The sequence below is a fragment of the Hoplias malabaricus genome, chromosome 3, assembly GCF_029633855.1.
Source record: "Hoplias malabaricus isolate fHopMal1 chromosome 3, fHopMal1.hap1, whole genome shotgun sequence".
Taxonomy (NCBI): Eukaryota; Metazoa; Chordata; class Actinopteri; order Characiformes; family Erythrinidae; genus Hoplias; species Hoplias malabaricus.
In genome coordinates this window covers 6928282-6944142 of record NC_089802.1, presented here as the reverse complement: position 1 = coordinate 6944142, position 15861 = coordinate 6928282, and the positions used below count along the sequence as shown (strand labels likewise).

Sequence of the window (15861 nt, the reverse complement as noted above, 5' to 3'; positions counted from 1 at the left end):
CTTGCACCAAGTAAATTGTGGAATGACAATTCAATCAGAAGAGCTCTGGATCCTTGCTTTTCCATACAATACACTGCCAGGACCCTCACGCTTGGGCAGTTTACACCGCCGACAGCCTGCTTGTGTCTGCACAGCACCCCCCCAATTTGTTTTCTCAAGGCAGGGTGCAATGGAGGCAACCGCTTTTGGCAGTAGCTCTTCAGAAGGTGGTATGACTCTCCCTCACAGGGGCCATTACAGCTGATAGCTTTTCACGCACTGAAGGTAGTCAGGAACGTCACCACAAAAACTTCCTGTCTGATCCTTCTGGAGGAGTGAGGGCTCTTTAAATGACACCAGACTGCACTAAAAATCAAAACGTACCAATAATTTGAAGAGCCCCATTTGATTTTTATGACAGATACCAGTCAGACAAGCACAGTCCCAAACCAAAGACACCTAATATTCCATCTCTGCACAAGGCATTTTTCCCCCTGCATGTACTCATTTTTATTTATTTATTTTTTAAACAGTGATTAATGGACACATGGATATGATGCAAGATGCACAAGATTATAGGAGTATGAAAATTATGGACTAAGAAGAAACAAGAGAGAAAGAGAGTCTGATCCAATCCCCTTTAATAGTTTCCACAGCGCAGAGAGCCCACGAGCTCCACACAGATGTGTTGCTGTAGAGAGATCACGCATTCTTTACAGCTTGTTCTTTTCCAAACAGTCACTTAATAAGGGCTGGTTGGGACCTACACTGGGATATAAATGAAACACACCATAAGTCAGACTGTGCCTATATCAGAAAAGAAGGGTGCTAGTGTGTGTACTATGTTACACCAGGGACACAAGACAGATTCATGTTCTGCTTTCAACTTGCTCTATTTATGTCAGGAGAAACAATTTAAGTTAATCTCTGGATTAGTAACAACATGATGCATTAATCAAATTTAGATAAGTCACGATTAACAAGCACTGGAAAGAAACTGCACACTGCTGTTGCCCATGTGAAGTGCTGTAAATTGTAGAATGCCCCACAGATTTGTGATTACTTAAAGAACTGAATGGCTTGTTCCATTCAATTAGCCTGCTTTTTGGCAGGTACAAAGTGCTGGCCGCTTATTGGTTCTGGCAGGGAGAAGCTCTTCTTCCCTCCAGCTCAGGGCAGGTGCATAGCTTTCATTATCCCGCACTGTTGCGGCCAGTCAGTGCAAATTGAGGCTCCATAGTTGAACAGGCTTTGCAGTCGGGACCATTCAAAATCACTTAAAACCTTGTGGACAGCTCTATCCAAATAACCGGAATGTTGCCCTCCGTCCCAACGTGGATAAATAAATCAAGGCTTGGACGGCGAGTCTCTCTCACCCCTGTTCCTGATGGAGGTTGGATTAGACAGAAGGGATGAAAATTAATTCAATCCAGAATCAGCAAGGGGAAGAAAAAAAAACAAGAAAAAAACAGGTTCTTCTCAGAGAAATGCAGCTCCTAAGAAAACAATGTGAGTATCAGGAGGCACTGTGGCAGACTGAGCTTCACAATCATGTCCTAAGGCATGCCCAAGGCGGTAATTCAATAATTCAGGCTCCTGCAGATGGCGCTGCACAAGTATGATCGGGCTATAAACACCTACGATGTGTGTGATGTGTTTCATAGATTGAGAAGAGGTGGTGCAGTGCAGTGAATGTCTTGTTTGTTGTGTGGAAAACATTCGGTAAATCAGTTTTGGAAGTGTATCGAAGAGTACAGTCATACAGGTCGACTAGCAGTAGCAAAAAAACAGTCTACAACAAATACTTATCAGTATCTGAAAGATGAAATTGATGGACAGGGACCACTAGGATGTTTCATGGCTTCGAGAAATCAAGCTTCACAAACAATTTCTGAAAAAACGCTCTGGAGGAAGCTGTATATTATCAACATACGTAGCACCCAAGAGATGTTTGCTCATTTCTGTTCACAAAGTTGCTTGATTACAGTAGGCCAAGTCTGATGAGTCTCATTCCTGCCTTTAGGTGAATAATACAAGGCTTCATGCTCATTGTAGAGCTCAGGAGAAACTGTGAATGTAGAATGTGACTGCCTGGACAGACTTAGCATTCCTTGTTTCTAGTGCAGAGTATTGTGAATAATGGCAGGGACGCAGACACGTGTCCACACCAGTCCTAAACATGCAGCACCTAATGGCGCACACTGTGGCGTGACCGGCTAATAGAGCTTCGAGGTGGTGCAACCTAGTGTCACTGACTAGCAGCTCACAAATCACACAAATTTCTCCCACTCTGGAGAGAACAGAAAAACAAAACTTAAGAAACTCAGCATAAACAGTGAGACACACGTGGCCGCCAAACGCACACACTCGCCTATGAGCCACTGTCGCTCCAGAGCGCCCATTTTCCAGAGCGATAATATCTAACTGCTGTGGAGGAAATGTAGCATATGTGTGGGGCGAGTGAGTGAGGGCTTCCAAGTGCAAGAGCCTTTATGAGGCAGGACCAATGCCATGCCCCCTGCGGCATCTGTGGCAGGAACTTTCAGCCAACGTCACAATCACAGACAGATTCATTACAAAAAAACTATAATAAGAATAAATGGCACAATAGCGGAGTTACAGGAGAGACACCGGGATTACAGGAGCATTTCTAGAAGTCCTTAAATGTTATATTTCTCTTAATAACAGCCTATTAAACTGACATAACTGTTCCCAAAGGTGAGCAATATCATCGCTGTCTTTTCAAAGACGTTGAGTGCTTTTTACATCAAAAAAAGAACAAACTGCTTCAGAAGAAGAATGAGATGAGCTCATGGAAGAATACCAAAGCCCTACGTGCAGAAAAATCCTCTTAGAATTTCAAGCAGAAGCCCACGCGCAAAACCAATTTGCCCCGTTTCATTTTTATAGACTTAGAAATGTGGAAACACACCCTTTACCAATATCTCATTTTATTTGTTGCTTTTTACATCATTCTATTTTTTTTTGTGTGAAATATATTAAATAATAAAACAGACATATTCCAGCGAGCATTCGCAGAGTTTCAATCCCACACACAGATGGAATATTATGGAGCACTATGGTAAATGTAGTTTTCCAGCCCTCAGCCTATAACTTCCATTCCAAAACAAGGTTAAAGCAGGACTCCTCCGTCCAGGAGAGTGCATGTCTGAGGTGTGTGGGTGTATGGTCAATCTGAGTAGACAGGCACATGGCCTTCAGAAACTCTCTTCCCCTCAATTTTATAGGCATCTGTGGAAAGCCTTAGGGGTAGAGAACAGGCCTCCGGGGGCGCTTCCAAGAGACCCCCAGCATCAAACAGCCTGAGATTTCGAACACAACCTTAAGGCACGTACGAAACATCTGATCCTGAAGCATGCATGCTAACTGAATTCAATATCTCTCTTCCATCTCTCTGGGGAGAAACAACCCTTGTCAGGCAGGACTGGTGATTTTACCAATCCCATCGGGCGCCGGTCTGCTCAGTGGCCCCTCACACATTTCGATTTTTATGGGCTACCTTTCTTCCTGTAGCAGGATGAGGAAAGAAAAAGGTAAAATGGATGACAATAGCAGGTGATGATTTAAAAAAGAAAGAAAGAAAGAAAAAAAAAGCACAACTATTTAGCAGTGCTATTTGAAATATGCGTTGGGCACAGCTTTGAATCATGCTGTACTCGTTAAGAATTGATGTCTGGGGAAACACACTGTAGGAGCGGTTTCCATTGCGTTGCATATGTGGAAAGTGTGCATTCTGCCCAAGTGTTACAGGCTTAGCAACTCCTCGCTCCTGTTGGCCAGGACAGAGTCGGCTTGTGTCAAGAAGCGATATTTGTTTTTCCCTTCTGTCCTTTCCCAAAGCTCTTTAGACAAAAGAATGTCAGGGCAGGAATGTTGTCTAATGCGTCAGGGGAAACACACACATGCACATCTGCGCGCGCACACATACATAAGTCAGTGGGCCGCCAGCTCTGCTCCAGCCCAATGCAGTCATCACCAGTACATTTAGCTTTGAGGTGCATTGAAAAGGATCATTGAGGAGGCAGGCCAAATACAAAGCTGGACAAAGCACTGCTGTTTGTCTCATCAATCGCCTGCTCAGTCCATCATACGACCACTCAATTGGTCAGTGTGATCACACCTGCATACACTCACACAACACACAGCATCTGCAGTGATTCTACAGCAGTACCTGGCCTCCACTGACCACTGCTGTTAGAAAACTAAACAGTGAGTAGAGAACATCCAGACATCTCCAATCATCTGTCCGGAATGCTGGCCGTGCTTCAGACACCACACCAGCCAGGCCCAAGCCGTTCACTAAAAAAACCATTCAAACTCTTTTCAAATTCAAACACATTAAAATGCACACTCACAAACAGAGAAAAACACACACAGAGCCATGATTACTTTTTAAAATTAGAGTATTTGAAAACTTGATTCTTTGGCCGAGTTTGAAAGCTGTTTGTGTGAACAGGACCGGTCCAGAAATGCATTTCGATCTGCTCCTGAAAACAGGGAGGTTGCGGTTTGCTTTACGCAAATCCTGATGCACTTCACAACTGCATGAATGTGTGAGAGATATCTACTCCCGGTGCTAGGAACTGAGAAGTGGGATTGGCTCATTTGTCCCGCTACGGTTTCAAAATTTGGAATAATGGGAAAGGAAATTGAAAGTGATTGTACTGAGGGGGAAAGAAAAAAAAACACACACACCCCATCCTACATGGCTTAACATCTCAAGTGAAAAAAGCAATAATAAAAACAATAAAAAATAGGAAATATAATTCTTAGATACATAACTGTGTGCATAAATAAATAATAATAACACATTTCCTTAATAAGATTTTAGAAAAAATAATAAAATAATAATAAATAAATAAATTCTAGTGTGGCAACAAGCTTGAGCTAATTTAAGAGTTTATGAAACAATGCTAATTGACAGCTATTTATAGAGAACCTAGAGAAACCCTCATCTCCCCCTGCCCACATGATCTGACCTGTAGACAGACGCGATAAATCCTTTTTTGGAAAGAGAGCACTTTTTTTTTTAAATTTCAGGCTAAAAATGTTGACTCGATTGTTCCACAGCTCCTTCCTTAATTGGATTCTAGGAGTTGATGGCTTTCCCAGGTTTCACTTCTCTCCGATCGTTTTCATCTGCTTTTGTTTTCCTCCGGTCTCCCTCAGCAGTACTGTACTGCTGCCGGATGTTTAGAGGGGAGTCGCAGTGGACGGTTGTTGGTGATATTTGCTGTGAGGAGAGCTGTGAGAGACTAAGGGTTAGCATTTCTCCTTAGTGGCTTCACTCTCAGCCATGCTGATGGATCATACGGAGCTACAGTCCCGTTAACTCCGATTGGGGCACAGTGAGGACAAGAGAGCTGAGCAAATAATACATGACCGTACACTCGCAGGCCAATGAGATTAATGAGAACAGAGTCTGGAAGAACAAATGTTTCTTTCCATCACATCAGTGATCCTGAAAGCAATCTCAAGACTACATCCTCCCTATATACTCCTGACACACACACACACACAACTCTGCAGAAATTAAGTCACCTGATTAAATAATATTTAATGCATCGTTTTAAAAGAGGGCGGCACAGTAACACAAGAGGTAGTGCTAAAGGCTCCTGGAATTGTGTGTTTGAGCCCCACTCCGGGTGGCTGTCTGTGAGGGGTTTGGTGTGTTCTCCCTGTGTCCATGTGGGTTTCCTCCTGGTGCTCCCATGGTCCAAAGACACACGTCTTTTGCACTTTGTTCTCTGTTCAAATGACTTTAATTTCTCAGCACTCATGGTGTTCTTTACTCCATTTAAACTCATGTTTACTCTGTCACATAAACACAGGTCTAGTGCTGTGATTGGAGGCCTGTGGATTACCAATCAATGTCTCTCAAATTGCACTCAGTGAGTGATATCTTTATCTTTTCTTTTTTACTTAATTAGCATTTTTTAAATCAAAGACACTACAGATTTAAAGAAGTTCCAGTCTGATCTAGGATTACTGCACAAATTATGGTGAGAATCCCAAGCAGAGAATGGATGTCCTAAGCAGCCCAGACACTCCGCACTGCAGGGGAACTATACTGATGTCTTCAGCACCCAAACACCCACCTACAGAAACCTGAGCAGCACACGGAAACACAGGAACACACTACGCATCTGCACATTTCTCTACAGCACAGCCACACACACCAGGTTTAGATCACCCTCGCAGGGCTGAGCGTGGGCAAGGCACGGAGGGCTGCTGGGGCATGTAAAGAGGGGTTTTGTTTAAGGCTTGCGTGTTTTCCCCCCGAAACGCTCTCCTGTTACCGGTAGTGTGTGGAGCGTGGCGGGGTGCGGAAAGGCACTGGCTCTGTCCCGGGACTTGCTCCGAGGGTAGCCTGGCCGCTGGGAGGAAGAGGAGAGGCTGAGGTCAGAAGGGCCTGTAATGAAAGCGTGGAGGAAAACAGAGGGGCAGAAAGTAGAGAGACAGGGAGGGGGACATGTTGTTGAAAAAGGAAAGGTTATCCCTATAGAATGTCAGCAGCTGATTGAGCTTGGCAGAGTGGTCCGTGCAGCTTTATTTATAAACTTTGCGCACACTGGATCTGCTGTGAAATCAAACGGCTCTAAACGTCTAAAGGGTGTCCAGCGGCTCAACCAAGGCATGACCTCAAATCGGCCTCAGGCCTTACACAAACACGCTAGTGTCTACCACTAAACACTGGAGATTGAGCAAGACAGAGAAAAACGACATGGAACGTGGTGAGAGAGTGAATAAAAGAAAGAACAGGGATGGCTCAATGTGTCAACAATGTTCATTTCTACAAAAACCAGGAAGCACAGACTAGAAATATTAACTGACAAATTAAATACAAAAATAATAATTTATGGGGGAAATGTAGACTGGATGTAGACATTGTTTGTGAAAAGGGAGAGGAAACAAAAGAAGAAATAATGGTTAATGAATTGAAGAAAGGAGGATGCTGTAAAGTTCTAGAATAAACTAAGAAAAACAGACAGGAAAATAAAAATAAATAATAATAATAATTAAGAGAGCATGCACGCAGGGTTGTCCCTCAATTGGTCTGGATCTAACAATAACCCCCACACAACATAAGCAGTGTGTGTGTGTGTGTGTGTGTGTGTGTGTGTGTAGTGACCGTTGTAATGAGAAGGTTCCATGACCCTCATTTTTCATCACGCTAACAACGGAAAGCAGAGTGGAGAGGAGGCCTAAGACCGGGCCCCCAAACGGCCCACTGGCCAACAGCGACCACATCAAGGACTAGCGTGACGGCTACCACACCAGCATGGAACAGAGCCAGCTCCTTTAACTGCAGTGTGCCTAACTTCTACAAAGAGCTATTTAGATGGAGGATGCTGCCAGAGCACAGGAAAACCATAAACTACAGCCGTTTATGACTGGAATATGAGAAATGAGTGCAAAATTGCCTGTTTGGCTTTCACTCATCCTGTGCTTTACTGTAGCTACATACAACACATTTCTCTCATTTCACTGATATACACATTTCCCTTTAGTGTGCAGCTTAGCGTCTGGAGTGAGTCTTTTAGGCTGTAAAACAGCTGTTTACAGTCACGGGCAAAAACATTTATCCTCTCATGATGAAAATGTTTGGACTTCGACTGGAGCCACAAGAGGAGCAAAGACAAGCACAAAACAAACTCTCAGTCATTAGGGTTCGCAACAGAGTGAGAGCGCTGACCTACTGCTGCAGCAGCAGCACAGACACGGAAAAATCAGCCGTTCTGGAACATGTGGCAAAACCTGAAGATAAATCATGAGAAAGAGAGAGAGAGAGACAGAGAGATTGTTTGTTGGATGATACGTGAGGTGATAGTTTATGAAAGTGTAGTAGTTTGAGTACTTAGTAATTAGTCACTTGTAAATAGTTTTACTTCTTTTTAACAAACGCCATCATCAATGTCAATAGCTAGAGAGCTCAGCCGCTAACTGGGGAAGGCCACAATGATGACATTAACTTCCTACCATCATCAGTATCATGTCACTCAGAGGCAACAACACGGGACACGAAGAACGGAAATCAGGAGTGTCTCACCAGTGTCCAATCCACTCAAACTGGTGTCAAACTCAGTCTCTTCTGCAAACCACAGAAAGAAAGGAGAGAGAGAAAAGAGGAAAGCAATCATAAGAGAGGAAGTCGGAAGCAATGTGTTCAAGGGAAAGCTATAGACACCTAAATATTAAGGAAGATAGAAAATTAATAATAACAAGCCCACATCCACACCCTACAGAACTACACTAAAGCGGAGAATACATACAGTTTAACAAATGTCAGACTTGGAGCTACACCGGCAAGAACAGAAAATCCACTCTGACACATCAGAGACATTACACAATGGTTTTAAATTTGATTTTATAGATTGTAATAAAGTAAGGGGAGTGAAGAAACAGGCATTTATAACTAACACCTTGCTATTAAATGAGTCACAATACGATGACGCAGAATAGCTAAATAATGGGACACAACACTTTTACAAGACACTGCCTTTCACAAGCAACCGCCGTGAAGTGGATTTAAACCCCATTTTTCGGGTTTAAGGCCAGAACTTCGCTGTTATGGTGGTCTACTGAAGCTATAAACTACACTACAGCAAACTGTACAACTACCATTGGTTCGGGAAACAAGAGAATACCCATATGAGGACCACACCATATAAATGTGTAAAAATCAAATTATTTCCATAACCAATAAAGTCCATGCCAGTTATGACTGAATTTATGAAGTCACGCTGGGCCATTCACTTGGAATATGAATTTATGAGAGTAATTCTGTATTCGAGACAATAGCCTGATAACGGATATCTAATGTAAATCTAAGTGGAGAAAAAATTGAATGCAATCCACGTCGGGTAAATGAACCACATTCCTGTTTCGGTGTGCTCGTTACAGGTGGACTTCTACGCCCTCTAACACACAATGCTATGATCCATGAAGTTGTAATGGTCAAATGGGCTCTAATCAACCTTGCATTCACCGTTGAGGTACCCCATTACTACACACTGTGGCCTTCAGCCAATGAGCTTCTGGCCATGAGATCTAATGAGTGCTCCAGGGTTAGACTGAAAGACTGTACCTTCAGTGTCCTCCACTGAGAATGCACAGAACAAAAGGGGGGAAATAGTTAGGTGTAAGTAAAGAGTTAAAGAAAATAGTAAAAGAAGTAACTAAAGAAGGAAAGTGAGGGAGAGGATGAAGAAGAGACCTACCCCATTCGACTGCTTCGTTGTCTTAGAGGAGGGAAAAAGAACAAAGCAAACAAAGATGGAAGACGGTTAAAACCCAAGTCAGAAATGGAAACCAAAAATCGTCAACGTGCAGGGATTTGTTCCACCGAGTTTTCTCTGATATGTACTAAGTATAGGGCCTCCATTAATTATTTTGTAACTTCCTGTCAAATTGGCCATTATTAAGAATATATAGAAAATATATTTGCCATAAATTTCAGTTTTTATTGTCCACCCACTGCCTTCCTTACATCCAGTTTATCAAAGAAATCGAAAGGGATTTTTGCTTTTAATAAAGTAATGCCATAAAATTTCAGCATTCAGTGGCTAATTAACAGCTGGTATTTTTTCCCCCTAAAGGTTCAAGCTCCTGAGAAATCTCCCAACAATGAATAACTTCAACTTAATGGCCATTTAGTTTGGAAATGTAAAATATATATATGAAAAGATGATTTATAACTTCTGTAGAGTGCTGTATATAAAGAATGTTCATTTGAAATGACCCTTTAAGCAAAAAGGTAGATGTAGTGTAATCAACATGGGTTAAAACACCAGATAGTTAGACGTGTGTGTGTGTGTGTGTGTGTGTGTGTGTGTGTGTGAGTGTGAGAGTGTGTGTGTCTGTCTGTCTGAATCATCCAGGACAGGAGAACATTTGGAGTCACTTTAAAGCTTCCTCCAATTCATGTGTTCTCAATTCCACTAAACAAGCGTAAATCAAAACACTCAAGTACCGAACAGCATCTACATACAACACCCATCTCTCCTTACACACTTACACGTACAAACACACACATGTGATGCGACTTTACGAGACTCAGCTGCACGGTACAGGTACAGTTCAGTCATAACAACTGTCACGGAACATCGTGGGATATGCCTCTTCTACATAAATAGAGATAACTACCGCTAACAATAACTACTGGTTGTTCTAGCATGAGAAAGAGTAATTCCAAACTCAAGTTCTTTCAACGACCATCCTGTATCACATGAGGCTGTGTGTTCATCGTGGCACTGATATAGACACGGCCGGTGCAGCAAGCCGACAGCTTCAAGTGAAACCAGCTTCTCCAGCACACAACAATAATGGGGACGAGGAGGCACAAAGAAAGTGTAGAAAAAGAAATGAGAGAGGGACAAAACTTTATCAAAAATATAACCTTCTGTGATCGAAAGTGTAGCATAGCACTGTATTCCTCAGTCATACACCCAGGGAACTACAGCACTGCACAGGTATCTATTTATTAAATGAAGAAATGACCAATAGATTTGATCAAAATAGCCCTGAAATCAAGTCTCTGTATATAACCTTGCATGAGAAGAAGGTTTCAATCCTGATTACGGCTCTAGGCCTTTGTTTTAAAGATAAAGTAGAGTTCCTGTGAACATCATAGAGCTCTAACTCGAGTTCAGTCACCTCTCTGCACAATAGAGGAACACAAAGAACAAGCCCCCAGTCACTGCCTACGTAACACAGGCTGATGTCACTACATTGTAGGCCGACACACAGATGGACCTACTCACAGGTTCTTGTGGAAGTTTCTGCAGCCGACTGTCCGGCTCGGGGTTCCCAGCTGGATGAATCTCCTTTATGGTCTGCTTTTGTTCAGGCCAGGGCCGGTCCCCATTAGCCCTCCCTGTCTCTCACGGTTCTGCATCTCATCGCATCATTGTTATTTACCATGATATGGAAAATATTAGCCTACACAAACGCTTGGACAGACACATGCACAGGTGCCTGGTGTGTGTATGCATGTGTGTGTGTGAGGGAGAGCGAGCGAGGGAGAGATGAAATGGCACTGTGATTACTGTATTAGTCAAGTTGTGGGTTTTTAAATGAAAGATGATGCAGGTCTGGGACTGAGGCTGTGTTCTCAATCGCACCTCGGGGTGGTCCTGGAAAACTCATCAATACTAACACCACAATCACACACACGTCAGCTTTTCCTCATGGCCTTTGTTTGGAGCCTGTGATGAAAAGGCATAAAAACTAAAAAAAAAAAAAAAGGTGGAGGTGTGGGGCAAAGGCCAAATTGAGTGTATGGAGGTGGATTATAGCATTAAGTCTGCTTCCTAGGGACTACAGTTTTCAACAGTGATGATGAGCCAAACATGCAGAGGGAAAGACAGTCTGTGACTGACTAAGAATGATGACACAACCATATAGAGGATTGTGTTCTCTGTGTGTGTTTAGTGGGGGGTGGGGGGGGTTATGGACATAGCACCATCCCTAATTTATTTCATTCATTCATTATCTGTAAGCGCTTATCCAGTTCAGGGTCGCGGTGGGTCCAGAGCCTACCTGGAATCATTGGGTGCAAGGCGGGAATACACCCTGGAGGGGGCGCCAGTCCTTCACATGGCAACACAGACACACACACACATTCACTTACACCTATGGACACTTGAGTCGCCAATCCACCTACCAACGTGTGTTTTTGGACTGTGGGAGGAAACCGGAGCACCCAGAGGAAACCCACGCGGACACAGGGAGAACACACCACACTCCTCACAGACAGTCACCCGGAGGAAACCCACGCAGACACGGGGAGAACACACCACACTCCTCACAGACAGTCACCCGGAGGAAACCCACGCAGACACAGGGAGAACACACCACACTCCTTACAGACAGTCACCTGGAGGAAACCCACGCGGACATGGGGAGAACACACCACACTCCTCACAGATAGTCACCCGGAGCGGGACTCGAACCAACAACCTCCAGGTCCCTGGAGCTGTGTGACTACGACACTAACAGCTGTCTAACTAAGATATTAATCAAAAACCAAGCATTTCCGGGTTGGTTGAGTCCAGCATCGCTGTGCCTGAAATCAGTACCAGAGCCAAAAATAAACGGACAGAATCAGAAAACACCCATGGTTAATACACTGTTTACAGCAGGTTCAGATCAGAGTGAGATATGATAAGTGTGTAAACGTCACCGAGTCACCCAAATGGAGCACATTTCTCTTTAATTTCCTTTTACTTAAGTATGATGTAAACAAACCCATTCAGCTCTGCTGCATGATAACACTTTGAGACTCTGTTCTTTCTGGAGCTTCTTTAGCTCGACAGGCCCACGGTCACTGTCATGACTCATGTTGAAGAACCTACTGTTCCTTGGTTCCAGCTGGGAACAAATTATCTGGTTTGCAAGCCAATTTACGCTGGGGAAAATGTGCCAAACGCATCCAAAATCATGAACGGGTTCTACAATGGTGGATGAGTGCTATCAGTGATACTGAGGTCTGGGCTCTGGGGCAGCAGGTCTATTGTGCTGATATCACAAGCAGTTTAACTGTGATTTAAAACCTTTCTTTAATGATAGATAAAAGCATGTTAATGATGAGAGTTTTGCATGTCTTACACAGTTGTTAGGAGTTTAAAATAAAACGTATTCAAAAATATAGGAATATTTAATCACCCTTTCTGAAAACTATGGACTCTAACCTTCTTTATGAAAAAATTTTATCTCCCATAAAATGTATACTTTGTAATTAATGGCCATTTTGTGGTAATAATTAAATCAGCGATTTAAATCAGTGGACTTGTGGCGAACAGTAAGCAGAGCCATGTGGTCGCCAGCTCACAAAATGTTCAGGGAAACACAGACAGAATGCAACAAAGGGCAGAGAGTAGCACAATTACAGATCCACATGTGTGTATAAAGGCGCGTGTGTATGGTACCAATCAGAAGATGATAGGCCCCCTTTGGAGCTCATTTTCTCTCCAAATTGCTTTCTCTAAATCCTCTTCTTTTCATATGTTTCCATGTGTGTATAAGTGTGGTGATATGGTGAGGACACCGTTACCAAGATTTTTATTTCACTGAAAAGTATTTAGTGCACACTGAGGATGTGTCTATATTTAGAACACAGACCACCACACACACACACACACACACACACACACACACACACACACACACACACACACACACACACCTGATTAAGTCAGCTCTTGTCTGACTGAGTGAAGGTGTTAAAATGTTAGACACTTACATGGTTTTCTAGAGATTTTCTGAGGCAGAGTGTTGGCCTTGGGTCGCTGGACTGCAAGCCTCCTGATAGCAGCAGACAGAAAGGTAGAGAGTGAGAGAGAAAGAGAAAGAGGGAGAGTGAGATTTCCAATAAAGCCATCAGTATTCACGACTGCACTGGGATTACTAAACACCCTCAGCTATGCAGAGGGACCTGCTGAAATATCCACCAGAAAAAGAGAGTTAAAAAATGAAGCATGAAAAAAAAAAAAAACACTGCTTTTTGCTACTGTATTTGAAATATTTAAAATTTTTCCCCCCTCTCATGTTTTTTTTTCTCTTAAGAACAGTGCCAAGTAACTGCCCAACTTCCAGAAGCCATCAACACAACAAACGCGCACACACACACACACACACGTCAGAGCCCACTTTGTGGGGAGCGTCACTGATGTGCGATTTTCCATGCACCGAGAGTCCAAAGTGGATGCGAACCAGTGCTATCATTTTCTGTCATTATTCATCCTGAGCTAGACAGCCACGGAAATCCAAAGTATTTTGGCATAGTGACCAGGCCCTCATACACACAGAGAGTGAAAGGGAGAGAGAGAGAGAGGGAGTACAGAGCAACAGACATAAGACGGAGAGAGCGAGCATTGGTCAGTCTTCAATGTGGAAAGTGGCAACGTAGAAACTCACCTCTCCTGGAACTGTTTGGACGGGATGAGGCCGGCGCGGGGGTTGCCAGTTCCTTCATGTTTGGCCTGCCACCATGTGGCATCATCCTGACACACCACCTGCAGCACATCACCTCTCTTGAAGGCCAAGCCTGCCTCTCTACAGGGGGTGGCTTTATCCTCCTCAGGGTTATAGTCAAACAGAGCCCTCAGGTACACCTACACAGCGAGAGAGGGGTGGGATATAACACAGCTGTGCTCTGTCAGTTCATAATGATGTAAAACAAAGCAATAATGGAAAGTAAGAAGGAGGAAAAATGAGAAAACAGAGAGAGGAGTGAGAAAGAAACAGGTATCTATGAAGTGTGACTAAAATAGAGTGAGAGAAGCAGAAATAGATGGAAGTACAGGAAGTTTGTGTGTCAGATACAAACAGAGTGAGTGGAAACGAGGGAGAAAAACAGTGTAAGAGAAACAGAGAGAAGAATAGTGACAGAAAGAGCAAGAGAAAGTAATGGAGGCGAGAGAAAGAGAAAGATGTTTAGCACAGAAGAGGGTAGGGTCTATAGCAGAGTCTGTCAGTATAGCAACAGTAGAGCCACGACACAGAGTTAACACAACACTTAAAATCAGCAAATCCAGAGTACTGATTTTCCACAGCGGCATGGTGGAGCAGCAGGTAGTCTGAGTGGGTTTCCTCCGGGTGACTGTCTGTGAGGAGTGTGGTGTGTTCTCCCAGTGTCTGCGTGGGTTTCCTCCGGGTGACTGTCTGTGAGGTGTGTTCTCCCAGTGTCTGCGTGGGTTTCCTCCGGGTGACTGTCTGTGAGGAGTGTGGTGTGTTCTCCCTCTGTCTGCGTGGGTTTCCTCCGGGTGACTGTCTGTGAGGTGTGTTCTCCCAGTGTCTGCGTGGGTTTCCTCCGGGTGACTGTCTGTGAGGAGTGTGGTGTGTTCTCCCTCTGTCTGCGTGGGTTTCCTCCAGGTGCTCCGGTTTCCTCCCACGGTCCAATAACACACGTTGGTAGGTGGATTGGCGTCTCAAAAAGGTGTGAGTGTGTGAGTGAATGTGTGTGGCGCCCCCTCCAAGGTGTATTCCCGCCTTGTGCCTAATGACTCCAGGTAGGCTCTGGCCCCACCGCGACCCTGAACTGGATAAGCGCTTACAGATAATGAATGAATGATTTTCCACAACTTGTCCAAACCTCGGGGGAACAGACTCCAATGTACATAAAATAAGAACTCTACAGCACAGCACAAGCTCCATGAACCAAGGCACTGAAATCAGCCCATTCAGGGCAGCCTTGGCCTCAGCCTGAAAAGGTCAGAGGAACTTAACCTGCTAATTCAGAACCTGACATTCAGAAAAAAACAATAATACTGGCGCCCACTGAATCAGGCTGAACCAAACTCACTGAACTATACCGAGCTCTTACGGCCTATCACCTGTCCTCAGAGCCACACCCCCTCAGCCTCCTTATCCAACAGCAACAAACCAATAGACAAACACTCTGTAGCAAACTAAATGAACCACCAAATCGGTACAATATCTCAGCACCATATAACTATATCAAAGACAAACTCTCAATATGTAGAATTAGTGAACACAGGCTGGAGGTGGAGAGAGGAAGCTGTCACAAATCCTGGTGCTCAAGGGATGAAAGAACCTGCTCACACCGCAGTAATGCAAGTCCCATCAGAGAACAAAGCTTTTAAAATGTAGAAAAAATGTTGCCTTCCTGTCCGTGTCTGACACCCTGTTGTTACGGCACAAGAAGCAGAGATAGACACCAAGTAGAATACAAAAAAAAAAAAAAACCTGCAAACTTTGTTCATCTGTTGGCTTCATAGTATTTATATGAATAAGTCTAAAACATTTATTAACATTCTTGCTACTACATAATAAAACATCTGAGACAGTGAGTGAGACAGAGAAGGAGAAGGAGAGAGACGGAGTAGAAAGAGCAGAAGC

The 15861-nt window shown here is 43.7% G+C and overlaps 1 protein-coding gene across 2 annotated transcripts in view; it reads right to left on the bottom strand.

The window, feature by feature from the left end:
• The window catches only part of mpp7a (MAGUK p55 scaffold protein 7a), a 120416-nt gene that overhangs the window by 22551 nt on the left and 82004 nt on the right, over nt 1-15861 (bottom strand). For both annotated transcript variants that reach the window (XM_066665372.1, XM_066665371.1), the window contains 2 exons: nt 13918-14114; nt 13244-13305 (listed from right to left, as the gene is read on the bottom strand). In XM_066665372.1, coding sequence (XP_066521469.1) covers nt 13244-13305; nt 13918-14114 — 259 coding nt within the window. The remainder of the gene's footprint in view (nt 1-13243; nt 13306-13917; nt 14115-15861) is intronic.